This window comes from Mesoplodon densirostris, chromosome 2, assembly GCF_025265405.1.
Source record: "Mesoplodon densirostris isolate mMesDen1 chromosome 2, mMesDen1 primary haplotype, whole genome shotgun sequence".
In the NCBI taxonomy this organism is placed as follows: Eukaryota; Metazoa; Chordata; class Mammalia; order Artiodactyla; family Ziphiidae; genus Mesoplodon; species Mesoplodon densirostris.
In genome coordinates this window covers 130490832-130508379 of record NC_082662.1, presented here as the reverse complement: position 1 = coordinate 130508379, position 17548 = coordinate 130490832, and the positions used below count along the sequence as shown (strand labels likewise).

Genomic DNA, 17548 nt, shown 5'->3' with positions numbered 1-17548 from the left:
GCAGGTTACAAAATTAATGTACAGAAATCTCTGGCATTCCTGTACACTAATGATGAAAAATCTGAAAATGAAATCAAGAAAACACTCCCATTTACCATTGCAACAAAAAGAATAAAATATCTAGGAATAAACCTACCTAAGGAGACAAAAGACCTGTATGCAGAAAATTATAAGACACTGATGAAAGAAATTAAAGATGATACAAATAGATGGAGAGATATACCATGCTCCTGGATTGGAAGAATCAATATTGTGAAAATGACTCTACTACCCAAAGCAATCTACAGATTCAATGCAATCCCTATCAAACTACCACTGGCATTTTTCACAGAACTAGAACAAAAAATTTCAAAATTTGTTTGGAAAAACAAAAGACCCCGAATAGCCAAAGCAATCTTGAGAACGAAAAACGGAGCTGGAGGAATCAGGCTACCTGACTTCAGACTATACTACAAAGCTACAGTAATTAAGACAGTGTGGTACTGGCATAAAAACAGAAAGATAGATCAATGGATCAGGATAGAAAGCCCAGAGATAAACCCACGCACATATGGCCAACTTATCTTTGATAACGGAGGCAGGAATGTACAGTGGAGAAAGGACAGCCTCTTCAATAAGTGGTGCTGGGAAAACTGGACAGGTACATGTAAAAGTTTGAGATTAGATCATTCCCTAACACCATACACAAAAATAAGCTCAAAATGGATTAAAGACTTAAATGTAAGGCCAGAAACTATCAAACTCTTAGAGGAAAACATAGGTAGAACACTCTATGACATAAATCACAGCAAGATCCTTTTGGACCCACCTCCTAGAGAAATGGAAATAAAAACAAAGGTAAACAAATGGGAACTAATGAAACTTCAAAGCTTTTGCACAGCAAAGGAAACCATAAACAAGACCAAAAGACAACCCTCAGAATGGGAGAAAATATTTGCAAATGAAGCAACTGACAAAGGATTAATCTCCAAAATTTATAAACAGCTCATGCAGCTCAATAGCAAAAAAACAAACAACCCAATCCAAAAATGGGCAGAAGACTTAAATAGGCATTTCTCCAAAGAAGATATACAGACTGCCAACAAACACATGAAAGAATGCTCAACATCATTAATCATTAGAGAAATGCAAATCAAAACCACAATGAGATATCATCTCACACCAGTCAGAATGGCCATCACCAAGAAATCTAGAAACAATAAATGCTGGAGAGGGTGTGGAGAAAAGGGAACCCTCTTGCACTGCTGGTGGGAATGTGAATTGGTACAGCCACTATGGAGAACGATATGGAGGTTCCTTAAAAAACTAAAAATAGAACTACCATATGACCCAGCAATCCCACTACTGGGCATGTACCCTGAGAAAACCATAATTCAAAAAGAGACATGTACCAAAATGTTCATTGCAGCTCTATTCACAATAGCCCGGAGCTGGAAACAACCTAAGTGTCCATCATCGGATGAATGGATAAAGAAGATGTGGCACATATATACAATGGAATATTACTCAGCCATAAAAAGAAACGAAACTGTGCTATTTATAATGAGGTGGATAGACCTAGAGTCTGTCATACAGAGTGAAGTAAGTCAGAAAGAGAAAGACAAATACCGTATGCTGACACATATATATGGAATATAAGAAAAAAAATGTCATGAAGAACCTAGGGGTAAAACGGGAATAAAGACACAGACCTACTTGAGAATGGACTTGAGGATATGGGGAGGGGGAAGGGTAAGCTGTGACAAAGCGAAAGAGAGGCATGGACATATATACACTACCAAACGTAAGGTAGATAGATAGTGGAAGTAGCCGCAGAGCACAGGGAGATCAGCTCGGTGCTTTGTGACCGCCTGGAGGGGTGGGATGGGGAGGGTGGGAGGGAGGGAGATGCATGAGGGAAGGGATGTGGGAACAGATGTATATGTATGACTGATTCACTTTGTTATAAAGCAGAAACTAATAAAAAAAATAGAAAAAAAAAAAAACCGACCTAGGGACACAAAAGACCTGTAAGCAGAAAACTGTAAGACACTGTTGAAAGAAATTAAAGATGATACCAACAGATGGAGAGATATACCATGTTCTTGGATTGGAAGAATCAATATTGTGAAAATGAGTATACTACCCAAAGCAATCTACAGATTCAATGCAATCCCTATCAAATTACCAATGGCATTTTTTACAGAACTAGAACAAAAAATCTTAAAAATTTGTATGGAGACACAAAAGACCCCGAATAGCCAAAGCAGTCTTGAGGGAATAAAAAGGAGCTGGAGGAATCAGACTCCCTGACTTCAGGCTATACTACAAAGCTACAGTAATCAAGACAATATGGTAGTGGCACAAAAACAGAAATATAGATCAATGGAACAGGATAGAAAGCCCAGAGATAAACCCACGCACCTATGGTCAACTAATCTATGAAAAAGGAGGCAAGGATATACAATGGAGAAAAGACAGTCTCTTCAATAAGTGGTGCTGGGAAAACTGGACAGCTACATGTAAAAGAATGAAATTAGAACACTCCCTAACACCATACACAAAAATAAAGTCAAAATGGATTAGAGACCTAAATGTAAGACCGGACACTATAAAACTCTTAGAGGAAAACATAGGAAGAACACTCTTTGACATAAATCACAGCAAGATCTTTTTTGATCCACCTCCTAGAGTAATGGAAATAAAAACAAAAATAAACAAATGAGACCTAATGAAACTTAAAAGCTTTTGCACAGCAAAGGAAACCATAAACAAGACGAAAAGACAACCCTCAGAATGGGAAAAAATATTTGCAAACGAATCAACAGACAAAGGATTAATCTCCAAAATATATAAACAGCTCATGCAGCTCAATATTAAAAAAACAACCCAATCAAAAAATGGGCAGAAGACCTAAATAGACATTTCTCCAAAGAATACATACAGATGGCCAAGAAGCACATGAAAAGCTGCTCAACATCACTAATTATTAGAGAAATGCAAGTCAAACTACAATGAGGTATCACCTCACACCAGTCAGAAAGGGCATCATCAAAAAATCTACAAACAACAAATCCTGGAGACGGTGTCGAGCAAAGGGAACCCTCTTGCACTGTTGGTGGGAATGTAAATTGATACAGCCACTATGGAGAACAGTATGGAGGGTCCTTAAAAAACTAAAAATAGAATTACCATATGACCCAGTAATCCCACTACTGGGCATATACCCTGAGAAAACCATAATTCAAAAAGACATATGCACCACAATATTCATTGCAGCACTATTTACAATAGCCAGGTCATGGAAGCAACCTAAATGCCCATCGACAGACAAATGGATAAAGAAGAGGTGGTATATATATACAATGGAATATTACTCAGCCATAAAAAGGACCAAAATTGGGTCATTTGTAGAGATGTGGATGAATCTAGAGATGTCTTACAGAGTGAAGTAAGTCAGAAAGGGAAAATATCATGTATTAACGCGTATATGAGGAATCTAGAGAAATGGTACAGATGAACCGGTTTGCAGAGCAGAAATAGAGACACAGATGTAGAGACCAAACGTATGGACATCAAGGGGGCAAAGCAGCAGGGGCTGGTGGTGGTGTGATGAATTGGGAGATTGGGATTGACATGTATACACTGATGTGTATAAAATGGATGACTAACAAGAACCTGCTGTAGAAAAAAATAAATAAAATTAAATTAAAAAAAAAAGTTCAGCGTGAGCTTGAGGCAATCAGTGAAATCAGGGCTTCTCAGTTCTTAATGATCATCACGTTTTTTATGCTTAACAAAACAAATATTCCATAATCCCTTGAAAATAACCTTTCACACAGTATTTTAAAACAGTATAAAGTCAATTAGTTTGTTTTAGCAGTTTTTTTCTTTTTGGTAACATTTCCAATATATATTAAGATATATATCCACATCCTAATCTCTCTGGTCTAAAATCCCAGGAATTGAAAACCAGACTCCCAACAATGGACTCTAGTAGAAGACACAGAACTTCAAGGTTTAATTTGATACTAATCACTTTATTATATGGCAAATGTTGATCATCTTGACTTATTTTCTATTAAAAACAAAACAGACCTTTGTTTAAAAAAAATTGGCAAGACACTTATTGTTATGCACATATATTTGCCAGGCAGCTGGTATTAACTGTTTGGAATTTGACCTGAAAGCAAAAGCTTATGGGTCTGGGGCTTCCCTGGTGGAGTAGTGGTTAAGAATCCGCCTGCCAACGCAGGGAACATGGGTTCAAGCCCTGGCCCGGGAAGATCCCACATGCCGTGGAGCAATTAAGCCCATGCACCACAACTACTGAGCCTGCAAGCCACAACTACTAAGCCCACGTGCCACAATTACTGAAGCCCGCACACCTAGAGCCTGCACTCCACAATGAAGAGCAGCCCGCGCTCGCCACAACTAGCGAAAGCCCATGCACAGCAACGAAGACCCAATGCAGCCAAAAATAAATAAATTAATTAATTAAAAAAAAAAAGCTTATCCGTCTGAGTTGTGCTTTGCTCTGTCTTCTTTCTATTTTCCACCACAATGTGCACTCCATAAGGGCAAAAAAAAAAAAAAAAAATCTGTCTTGTTCATTGTTCTATCACTAGCAACGAGTACAGTGCCTAACACAGACTAGTACTCAATAAATATTTGATGAATACACTGAAACAATACACTTAATATTTGTTATTTGCATATTCTCATCAAATTAAAATCAGACTTTACACCAGACACAAACTGGAAATAAGCCTCTAATATATACTTAGATATAACACTTCACACAAATAAAGGATTGTAAATGATAATAGCTCCATTATCTGAAGTTGGGGAAACTGGATAAAAGATGATGCCATTTTGTTCTGTCTTCATAAAGATGAAGGAAAAAGAATAGATTGAGTGGACACAATGTTTTCAAGGTATGTGGAAGAGTAAAACCAATGGAAGAAAGTCTTGAGCAAGGGAAGAGAACTGGAGAGAAAGTGCTGAAGAAACCAAGGACAAAGAGTGTTTCAAAGAGCAACAAGTCAAGGTCAGATGTTAGTTAAGAGCCGTGGCATGTCTGTTGGACTCAAGAGTTCACAAGTGTTACAAGAACAATTCAAACGTAAGTGCAGGGGTGGAAGCCAGACTTCAGTGCAAATGAGAGTGAGAGTGGGTATTTCTTTAAAAAGGCTGAATTCAGAGAGAGGAAGAAAGCAGCAGCATGAGAAGGAGACAGGCTGGAAGGAGAGTTTCTTTTTTTTTTTTTTAACTGAGGAGACTGGAACTTATTTCTAGCAATTGGCATCCCCAGTGGCGAGGGAAAAGAAAGAAACCTATACCCTACTTCCAGAATTTTTCTTCCTATTATAAAAAGCAAACCACCAATTACTTAAGCTAAAAGTTACCTAATTAAATATACAGGATTAGTCCTCTAACATTAACATATGTTTAACTTCCAAATGCTAGGTATATTATCCAAGTACCTAAAGAACTGTAAGAAACCTTAATGAAAGACAGAAACCAAGACAACTAGCTTTTGGTTAAAGCCATTAAAAATCAAATTTAAAGCTTACCATCAATGGCTTGAAAACATTCAACTCAAAATGTCCATTGCTGCCTCCAATGGTAATGGCGACATGATTGCCCATGACCTGGGCTGCAACCATGGTCACTGCCTCACACTGGGTGGGGTTCACCTTGCCTTCAAGAAAACCACCAAAGAGAGATATCACATCAAACACACTTGTGGCTTCAAATATGAGTTTAAGATTAGGTTTTATATCAAATAACCAAGAGAAGAAGGAAAACTAACTTCATTAAATAAAGACATATAATAAAGCAATGTCCCAACCATCAGTGCTGTTTAATGAAACAAACCATGTAGCCAGAAACTCTGAATCATGCAATGGCTAATAAGTAGAGTACCTACAACTACACAGTAAATATAGCTCTTTTCACCTTCATGGCTTACATGCACTCTAGAAATATTTATGGAGCCAGGCACTGAATATACAACAGTGAGGAAGAAGGATGCAGCCCCTGCCCTCATAGAACTCAGAGGTGAGGGAGAGAGAACTGGCAGTTACAATAGATAAGGGGTCAATACAGAGAAATGCAGACTGCTATGGGAATACTTATAAAAGAAGCACCTCACCAACATCTAGGAGGCTTCCCAGAGGAAACTGATGTTAAGCTGGGATTTTCCTATTTGAGTTTCCAGAACCCTACCACCCTGTAACACTCCTCTGACAAGCTCAAGTTTGAACCAAACATCCCTGATTCCTCTGACAAGTAAAAAGCAGCGCAGTGGGAAGATTAGTTCCTTATCTGTGACTCTGCATTTCTCTTTTTTAGGTAATCACCTTGAATTTGCAATCAACTGAACTCATGTCATTTTTCAACATGACATACTTTAAAATCAGATCTTTTCTCATTCTACACATGCCTAGATCTAAAAGAATCTATAGTCAGGTCTTTCTTTTTCACTCTTGTCAGTTTTAGTCCAACTACAGAGTCCTTTATGAATCTAGACTCTGTCATTTGATGTACTGCTATTTCAACTTTATCTGCTAATATGATCAACACATATTCTCTACCTTCACCCTCAGTCACCAGTAAAGTGGTGAAAGGGCACAGCCCTTCAGCTTGCTGCCAAGATATCCCTCCAGTCTGAAGTCAACTCATTAGGCACTCCTTAAATGTCACTGTTCACCCAGCTACATGCATCTAACAGTACTGCCCACACTTCTCCACTGGATTCCATGAATATCAAGTGAGTCCACCAAATGACGTACTGGAATCCAGACATCAAGAAAAGAAGGAAATCAAACTTCATTAAATAAAGTAAGACATAATAATAAAGCAAGGCCCCAGCCATATCTGTGGAGCCTCCCTTACCTAACTGGCCAAAACCTAAAGCAAAAAATGAAATAAGAGGCATTTGATATAATTCATCTTTATTCATCCCATGCAGATCACTTTAACAGCCTGTTCTAGAATTCTACTTGCTTTGGATTGTGAAAGATAGAACTATTACATATTTTCTAAGGTGGAAATCAAAATACATGCTGCTAACTAAAATTCTTTTCTCCTATATTGTTGGGGGATGTCCCCAGAAGTCCTGATCAAAAGTAGCCCACAAAGACATTGTGAAACAAGTGCACCACACATGTCCCTATCCACTTTGAGATCACGTTAAACAAAAGCAGATATGCTTTGTAGATGAGAATGCCTGGGTTCTAGTCAAGTTCCAGTTCTAACATTTACCAACTATGTGATTACCTGGCATGATACTGCTTCCTGGTTCATTTTCAGGCAAAATCAGTTCTCCCAGACCTGAGCGAGGACCAGAACCCAGAAAACGAATATCATTTGCAATCTTCATCAGACTGCAAGCGGCAGTGTTCATGGCTCCACTGAGTTCAACCAAAGCATCATGAGCAGCCAAAGCTTCAAATTTATTTGGAGCTGTGACGAAAGGCAAGCCTGAAGAAAAAATAATAACCTGTATGAGTTAACAGGTAAAATTATACATTTTTCTAATATGAGCAAGTTAAACAGAAAGTGCCAGCATATGAAAAGCAAAAAAAGAACAGAATAAAAATTTTACTTCAGAAAAAAATGCTTAAGACTCAAGCTTTGTCTACATTTCTTCAAGAAGTCCTAAAGGGGTAGAAAATCTGATGATACTAGCACACTTAAAAGATAAAAAGAACAAGTACAATAAATGTTGAAAGAAATATAAAATATTGAAATAAAAAACATTATCCTACTGCAAACACCTGTGTATGATGCCTGACTACGCTTGAGTAAAGAGGAAAAGTAGGTAAAATTCACTCTGCTTTATTCCACACTCCTTTCCTAGTACAATTTTTCCCCCATTTTAGGTGTTCTATTCTCTTCTCTAGCCAGGACCCACAAGGTCCTCTGAGAGATTAGGGAGCCAGAATGAGTTAGACATTCTCAATCTCTCCCATGTTCAAAATTTAAAAAATCTACATATTCTAAACACCATAATACAGTTCTTCTTGATTAAAATTTGATTTAAAAAAATCTCTGCTAGTAAGCAATAATGAGCATTGTATAATTATCTGTACCCTAACTCTCTGGTAATATCTGCATCTTAATAAGAGTTTTCTGGAGAGAATAGCTCTAATAACAGTTATCATTATCAAGAGCACAGTACTCTACTAAAGGAAAGAGAATTCAAAAAGGTCATTAATTCAAAGAAATGTCACAGCATGCCATAGGAAAAAAAGAAATTAAGCCTGTCAATCTCTAACATATTTGTCATTCAAATGAATTTCTCAACCATCAGTTGATTCCTCCTGCTTTGAAAATGAGTATTCAAAACAGCTTTAAATGGAAAATAATTGAATACTACCAGATAGTAAGCAAATTAGCACTGACAGATTTTAATAATTACATGCTGTATGAACTTACAGATGGAAAACTTTAAAAAAGCAAAAGGTTAACATTACAACTTCTAAAATAGATACAAAGTACATGTTTGATGGGAAAATATTATTTCTAACTTTAAATTTGTAAGAATTCAAAGCAGAAACACCCAGAAAAATACAGACTAGTGTAATGGAAATGAGTAATAAACCGTGTTATCACTTACCTGTGAGTGCAGCCACTTTTGCGGCAACCTTTTCTGCAAAGCCAATTCTAGTATTTAAACCAGTACCGACAGCAGTGCCCCCAGCTGCGAGCTCGTAGATTCTTGGCATGGCACCTTTTATTCTTGTTGTTGCATATTTCACTTGTTGAACATAACCACTAAATTCCTGAAATGCAAAAGAAATTAAGGTGAGAATATATAATTTTCTAATGGCATACAAGTTACTCTAACTACATTAAATTCAAGTTTTTAAAAAACACATTTCAGGTACAAAATTAGAAGCTACTCAAGTGGTAACTGTATTATTTAATTCATATGATAAACAAAGTATAGGAGAGAAAGAGAATTTATAAACCTATCAGGTAGACAATGCCACTGATAACATGTGGCCTATTTATAAACTAGTCTTTCCATAGAAAGCAAAGAAAAACAACACAGGAAATTAAAAAAAAAAAACTTTACTAGATTAAATTACTGGTTTATTTGTAAATTATTTATTTTTTGGTGTATTTCAAACAACTCTGGGGCCTCCCTGGTGGCGCAAGTGGTTGAGAGTCCGCCTGCCGATGCAGGGGATACGGGTTCGTGCCCCGGTCTGGGAGGATCCCATATGCCGCGGAGAGGCTGGGCCCGTGAGCCATGGCCGCTGAGCCTGCGCGTCCGGAGCCTGTGCTCCGCAACGGGGGAGGCCACAACAGTGAGAGGCCCGCATACCGCAAAAAAAAAAAAAAACAACTCTGAGAAAGCAAAAAACTGAATCCCCTCAAGAAAAATGCAAACATAGAAATATCCTCCATACAATTTCAGTTAAAAAACCTGACATGGAATTTGAGGATGTTTTATAGGGACTTAAGAAGCTATGTGACTCACTGAACAGCACAAGAAGGTAACAGGTTAGAGTTAAGACTATAACTTCAAGATGCATTTTAATTCTGCTATTAATGTCACACTGGTTCCCAAAGTATAACATCCTTTAAGTAAAGTAACCACAGAATTCATCATGTTTAGAACATAGCAAGGGCCTTATCAAGAATTATGCAGGGACAGAAGGTATAAGCTGGAACTCAACTGAGCAAGCCGGGATATAGGGTTACCCTAAATCTTTTTTTCCCTGCCTAAAAACACTGAAAAATCATGAATACTTTTGATTAGTACTAGGATTTCACACTGCTCTAAAGAAAATGTTTTAGAAGATACAACTCCTTTCAGGTAGACCTGATCCATCTGATCTAACACCACTTACATATACACCAGCTGGATTCACTTCAGGAATGTATTTTTATTGAGGAAGAAAACTGCACTTTGTCAAAAACCTCAAAAGACAATAACAATAAAAGCAAGTATAAATGCTTCTGATAAGATAAAATCAAAGAGAAAAAAAAAACTTTCTGTCATAATACGAAGAATGATGATTTCACATAGGAGGTTGAGTAAATGGCCCAACCAGACTTCAGCATATAATGGTTTTCCTACATGTAACACACACAAAAAAGGAGTATCCAGAGGGATACTCAAAAGTTTCAAAAACATATACTGTATCTCCTTAGAAATTATGCATGGTACTAAGAGCCAATGATGTAAAGAGAAATAAGATACATCCTAAGAAACAACTTAATTTAGCAAGCTCAATTTAGTCATATCATCTGTATGTCAATTAATCACTTCCAGTTTTCCTCATTCCTTCCATGATAAAGTTAAGGTAAATGATCAAGTTTTTTTTTCAGTGTTTGCTGTCATCCGAACAAAACTACAAATGAAATCTTTCCAAATAACCAGCAGCCAAACTCTCTCCCTCATCTGAATGTCTACAAAAATACTGTTATTGGATACCTATCCTTTGATACTTGATATAGAATTTGCATATGTCCTACCTCCCAAACTGGAGTGAACTTACTGAGACAAAAACTGTTCCTTGTTTTTCCTTTGCAATGTATACTATTAGGCATTCTTTAAAGTATCAATAAAGAAACATAAAAATACTTTCTGGATTTTGGGAAAAGAGAGAAATACCTCTTTTACATGTGGCCAAAACAATTGTAAAGAGTAAGATATGCCCCATTTAATCATTTTAAAATTAAATTTTAAAGAACTTACTAATTTTGAGTAAGAGAGACAAAGGAAGAAATTATGATAATGATACTGATGAAGATGATAATGACAGCTAACACCAACATGTGCTTATAATGTGTCAGGGACGGTTCTAAGCACTCTACATGAATCAGCTTATTTGAAACTCATAACTATCCTATGAAAGAGGTATCTTCCTCATTCTACAGCTCAGAAAACTGATGCACAGAAAGGCTAAATAATTTTCCTAAGGTCCAATAGTTTGCACATAGCAAAGCTAAGATTTGAACTCAAGTAGACTGATGTGGAGTCTGGCTCATAGCCAGTATGCTCTGAGCACTTCTGAGTGGATACCAATAAAAACTACTGACTGGTTAATGCAGAATCATCTGTCACTGAACTGAATTGTTATAAATTTGGCCTTTTAAACCAGTGTGATTTAGAGGGTAATATGCTGGCCATTTGTACCAAGCCCGCAATTGAACCAAATCTAATTGCACGCAATATACCTGCCCAAGAGTAAGTGGAACAGCATCCTGTGTATGAGTACGCCCAATTTTGATGATCTGGGCAAATTCTTTGGATTTTGCATCAAGGGCATCATGTAGCTTCTGTAGTCCTGGTAGCAGTACTTCATGAACTTCTATTGCAGCAGCAATATGCATTGCTGTGGGAAAAGTATCATTTGAGCTCTGTTGAAAAATTTTCAAAAGAAATATAAAATGTTAAATCAGAGGCAAAAATAAACCAAACTTGAATGCCTCAATTAAAAATCTCACTAAATGACTACTCAAAACTTGGCATATTTAGTACTCAATTACATTTACCTGTGGCAAGTCACTTAGGATCAAATAAGAAGCAAGCTGATTTCCTTTGTGGAAGGTATTTAGGACTGTATTACATATACCACCTACAATGAATGTATTATATGTTACTATATCTGCCTGCTAAGAAATGACAGCAAGACACAGAGAAGTACAACTAGCAAATGTATGTAAGGATAGCAATAATAAAATATCTTACAGTTAAATAGCACATACAGTCTTTCAAAAACACTTCTTCCTTTACTAAACTTGAGGAAAATTCTGTGAGGTAGTTCACCACTTTAAAAATATAAAAGCTGAACTTTCAAAGAAATTATGTGACTTGCCAAAATATTTACAGTTGGCAGAACTGGGACCTGACCAGGTAGTCTAAACTCCATGCTCTTTCCTCAACTGTAAACCCATACTTTTAAATTACGATGCTATTTTCTTTTTCTTTTTTTTTTTTTTGTGGTACGCAGGCCTCTCACTGTTGTGGCCTCTCCCGTTGCGGAGCACAGGCTCCGGACGCGCAGGCTCAGCAGCCATGGCTCACGGGCCCAGCCGCTCCGCAGCATGTGGGATCTTCCCAGACCGGGGCACGAACCCTTGTCCCCTGCATTGGCAGGTGGACGCTCAACCACTGCACCACCAGGGAAGCCCTACGATGCTATTTTAAAAAATATATTCATTACTCATTTGTTAAACTTTGTATTATGGACATTATCAAACTACTTACAAAAGTAGGATGAATGGTATAATGAACACTCATGTATCTACCACCTGAATTCAAACAATTAGCATATAGCCAATCTTGTTTCATCTATAACTCCATCTCACTCCTCCATCTGACCATACACACTAGATTATTCTAAAGTAGATTTCAGACTTCAGTATATGTAAAAGATATGTCAACTCATATTTAAAGGCAAGCCTTGGGTTTGCAAAATCCTTCATACAATGGATTTATGTGAAAAAACTTCCTCACTACTTAAAAATATATTAAATTACACTCAGAACCCAGATCGTGGTTTCTAAATATCACTTCCCAATAAGTGACAAGATCCTCCAAGAGCTCTTTGGAAAAATGAGCGCTTATGAGGGCTGGGGCAGGAAAAATACAAGATGAGAAGCCTGGAGCATCTTATAGTGCAAAAAATTAACCAGTGCCTTAAAAAAAAAAAAGGATGGTGGCATGTCCTAAGGACACAGGAGCCAACAAGCTATGGCTCTGTGGCAACAATATGAGTAGCAATATAAATATCAAAAATATTGGATTATAACCTTAAGAAAAGAATATTAATGAACTCATACTGATATACATAAATGATTAAGTAAATAAATGTCAGGGGAGAGAGGACAGTATTCCTTACAGAAAAATTTCAATTAATAAATGTGGAAAGAATGAGGGAAACAGAAAATCACTACTGAAACACTAATGTAGTTGTTATTGGCAAGATCCACTGATGAATGTTAAAATTAATAGGCAAAAGTTTAAGGAGAAAGAGGCTATTTGCATAGCCTCAAAGTTCTCTATTAATTCTGTGGTGATCTTAACACATGTCCAAAAATTTCTTGATACTCATCCCTTTAGGAAGTGGAGCTTAAGTGTAGTAGCTGGAGTACAGGCTGGACACAGTGGCTTACTTCTACCAAATAGAGAATAGAAGATGGAGAAACCAGGGAGACACCATCTTAACCAAGTGATTCAAGTTAACATCACCAGTACCAAGTCATGTTGCTATCATGTACCCCTGATACGATGCAAGAAGAGCCCTTCATTTTTATAACAGTCTTTCCAAAAATCCAGTCTCAGTCTAATCATGAGAAAACAACAGACAAACCCATATTGAGGGACATTCTATAAAATACCTGGCCACTGCTTTCAAAAGTCACAAAGACAAAAGACAAGCTCTCACAGATTAGAGGAGACTAAGGGGATATGATGACTAAATACAATGTGGAGCGTGGACTGGATCCTGGTTAAGAGAAAAAGGAGATGAATAGAAAACTAGGCAAATCCTAATAAAGCCTGTTTAATTAAGAGTATTGTACCAATGTTAATTTCTTAGTGTGATAAATGTACCAGGGTTATGTAAAATATTTAATATTAAGGGTAGGTGGGTGAAGATGGTATACAGGAACTCTGAAATATTTTTGCAATTCTTATAAATAATTTTATATTTCAAAAGAAAGAGTTTTTAAAATATAAATCAAACAGCGAAAATATACATATATACTAAATTCAGGTGTCCTAAAAGTGATTTTTTTCCCTAAAGGTGCTTTTTATGAAAATTTAAGACATAGACTCAAGATTCCTAAAAGAAATAAGGAGAACATAAAAGAAGTCCTTTCCATTAAAGAATATAAGCAGAATGAACATTCCCTGTCAAAAGTTAATGCCTGGGGCTTCCCTGGTGGTGCAGCGGTTAAGAATCCTCCAGCCAATGCAGGGGACACAGGTTCGAGTCCTGGTCTGGGAAGATCCCACATGCCGCAGAGCAACTAAGCCCGTGCGCCACAACTACTGAGACTGCGCTCTAGAGCCCGCAAGCCACTACTGAAGCCTTCGCGCCCTAGAGCCGTGCTCTGCAACAAGAGAAGCCACTGCAATGAGAAGCCCAAGCACAGTAACGAAGACCCAATGCAGCCAAAAATAAATAAATAAATAAATTTTAAAAGAAAAAAGAAACTCATTAAAAAAAAAAAGTTAATGCCTGTTTTACAAGGAAAATCTCAGGATTCTTTTCAATTTATAACAAAGAAAAGAAGAGATCGTATACCAACCTGGCTTTTATTAACATGATCGTTGGGATGCACGGGTTTCTTGCTGCCAAGTTCACCTCCTAGCATTTCAATTGCTCTATTGCTAATGACTTCATTTACATTCATATTTGTCTGGGTTCCTGATCCAGTCTGCCATACCACGAGAGGAAAATGATCATTTAATTTACCTTCAGCTACCTGCAGAGCAAAATGTTACAAAATGAATTTTAAAAAATAAGAAATATTCATTTATCTATTTAAATCAAATATGATTAAGTTGGTACTATTTATAGTACTATTTTAAAGGTATTCACTTTTTTCATATGCTATTGATGGTGCCAAATAGTTCGTGGTTGTCCAGCAAATTGAAGCTCCTGCAGTCGAGCCACTGTTACTTTAAAAGGTGAAAGATTATCTATTGTGAATGGTATAACAATTTCACTGATTCCAAATGAAAACTGAATCAAAGGTATCTTTCTCCTATTTCTCAACTGCCCTCTAATAATATACAGACAGACCCACCCACCCATTAAGGCTGGCAAATGTGTTAAGCCTCTAGATAAATTTACTGTTGGTACTCAGCAGGAATATCCAACAGATGTTACAGCCAGGGTCAGCATGATAATCAATGAGTGACTTAACAGTGTGAGTTCACTAATAGCTACTGTATCCCACACATGTCCTATGAGTAGCAACCTCCAAGCAGAGACATAAAAATGGTCCAGATTTGTCCTTATTTTTGTCATATTTTTGTACTTTTAGTTAATTTGTTAGTTTTTGGATTATAAGCTTTCTAAGAGAGTGGGTGCTTAACTTCACCTTCTGGAATGATTTTAGCTTAAAAAAATCAGCATGCACTTTAGAAATCTATTACCTTAAACAACTGATTCACTTTAAAGTAAAACTTTTTTCCTAGTTGTATAAAAATAACAGGTGATCAGTGTAAAAAATTCTGAGAACTAAGAAAAGTATAATAGTCATCATAGTTCTACCCTCAGAAATAAAGATGATTAGCATTTTGGCATCTCCTTCGTCTCTACTTCCAGCAATGGGAGTATATATGTAGATGTAGAAAAACATGTTTTTCTGTTCATTTTTTCAAAACAAAATTAGGATCATAAAATACATGCATTTTGCAATCTTTCCTCCCCAATTCTTATATGGTAGGCTTTGTTCTATGACATTCTTTAAAAAACTAAATTTCTATGGCTTCACAATATAACTTACATAAGCAGCTGTTATAATAAATAGTACTGCAATGAACAACATTATATTCAGAGCTTTTATTTTTATTTATTATTATTTTTTTTTATTTTTATTTTTTGCGTTACATGGGCCTCTCACTGTTGTGGACTCTCCCGTTGCGGAGCACAGGCTCCGGACGCGCAGGCTCAACGGCCATGGCTCACGGGCCCAGCCGCTCCGCAGCATGTGGGATCTTCCCAGACCAGGGCACGAACCCGTGTCCCCTGCATCGGCAGGCAGACTCTCAACCACTGCGCCACCAGGGAAGCCCTCAGAGCTTTTAAACTGTTATCTCTGACTGCTTATCTTTAATTGCATAAGCAATTAATTATGTTATTAGTGAAATAGTGAAATTACATTCTCCACACATATTATCAAATAACCAACTAGCTTTAAAAGGAATCATCTATACATAAAACAAGAAATCAAATATATAAGTTCAAAGAGTATCTCTTCAAAAAGTTTTCTTTAAACTATATAAATTAAAAGGAAAAGTAAATTAAAAATAAAAGGTATAAAATCATCCAGAAAATTTGCCACAATATTTTAAGCACCATATTAATATCCTCACCAAATAATAATGCTACCACCCTATGTTGAAACTCATTAACTCAAGAATTCACAGTGCCCCTTTCCTCATGCCAGCACTTATCATTATCCAGCAGTTAATATGGGTCTGATGCCATTAAGTAAACACACTTATCACCTCTTACCTCATCTGCTGCCTTCATTATTGCATTAGCAATCTTTGGATCAAGACCATAATCCTGGTTTACTTCAGCAGCTGCTCGCTTCAAGATGCCAAATGCTTTAATAACTGGGATCTAGAGTTAATCAGAAAAATATCTCAAATTTGCAATTGTAGTTAAGCATGAAAGTTTAAGATTACTATCTTATACAGGTACAAAAATTTAAGATTACTATCTTATGCAGGTACAAAAAAAATGCAGGTACAAAAAAAAAGCATAAAAGTTTAAGATTACTATCTTATGCAGGTACATAAAACAATAACTTAAGTAACATTATGACCCTAAAATGTTTAGGATATAGAGAAGGATTAAAAATAGATATGTAAAAACCAAGAATCATCATTTATCTATTTGTTTAGGGAACCAAACAAAAGCAAATATAATGACTTTTCATAGATATAACGTATGCCTCACACGCACATATACACACATTCACACATATATAATATACCATTCGTCCTATTTATTATAAGACATTATAATGTATATGTTTTTATTTCATATATTTAAAAACAAATGATAATCATTTCACCAGCCTACACCATTATTTACCCTCACTGGATCCCGTGCTACATTATAATTTTTCCTTCTCTTTAGGAAAAAGTAAAAGTAGCAAATAAAATAAAGGTAGCAAAATGGTGCTGGGAAAACTGGCCACATGCAAAAGAATGAAACTGGACCACTAACTTACACCATACATAAAAATGAACTCAAAATGGATTAAAAACTTGAACATTAAGATCTGAAACCATGAAACTCCTAGAAGAAAACATAGGCAGTAAGCTCCTTGACATCAGTCTTGGCAATGATTTTCTGGAGGACTCCAAAAGAAAAAGCAACAAAAGCAAAAATAATCAAATGGGACTACATCAAACTAGAAAGCCTCTTCGCAGCAAAGCAAACGTCAAAAAAATGAAAATGCAGAAGCTGGAGGGTGCAGGACCTGAGTGCTGGATGCCAGGGCCCCCTCACTGACAGCAGCCCTGCATGAAGGCCAGAGGCTGCCAATACCTCCAAGGAACAGGATGCTGAGGGGCCCAGGGTCCAAGCACCTAGCTCCCCAAGGGCCACAGAAGCTCCTTGCTGCCCTGAAGCACCGAGCACGAAAGGATCAGGCCAAACGGGGCTTCAGGAGCCTACCTCCTCCACTGCTGAGGGAGCCTGCACCAGGGGCATGCTGGGAAGGGAGTGAGCAGCCCAGCCAGGCCTGGCCTGTGCAAGGCTCTCACCGCTGAGGCCCAGCGTGCTCTGACCTGGCTGGCGTCTGATTCTGCAGTTTTGGATTTTGTGGGTCAATTTTACGTACATATGGC

General features: G+C 37.1%; 1 protein-coding gene across 1 annotated transcript in view; it reads right to left on the bottom strand.

Annotated features, from left to right (window-relative positions):
- Positions 1–17548, bottom strand: part of FH (fumarate hydratase) — a 50070-nt gene that overhangs the window by 12888 nt on the left and 19634 nt on the right. The window contains exons 3-8 of the mRNA XM_060088392.1: positions 16200–16310; positions 14263–14439; positions 11182–11364; positions 8606–8771; positions 7264–7467; positions 5556–5683 (exon numbers count right to left, since the gene is read on the bottom strand). Of these exons, the coding sequence (XP_059944375.1) occupies positions 5556–5683; positions 7264–7467; positions 8606–8771; positions 11182–11364; positions 14263–14439; positions 16200–16310 (969 nt within the window). The remainder of the gene's footprint in view (positions 1–5555; positions 5684–7263; positions 7468–8605; positions 8772–11181; positions 11365–14262; positions 14440–16199; positions 16311–17548) is intronic.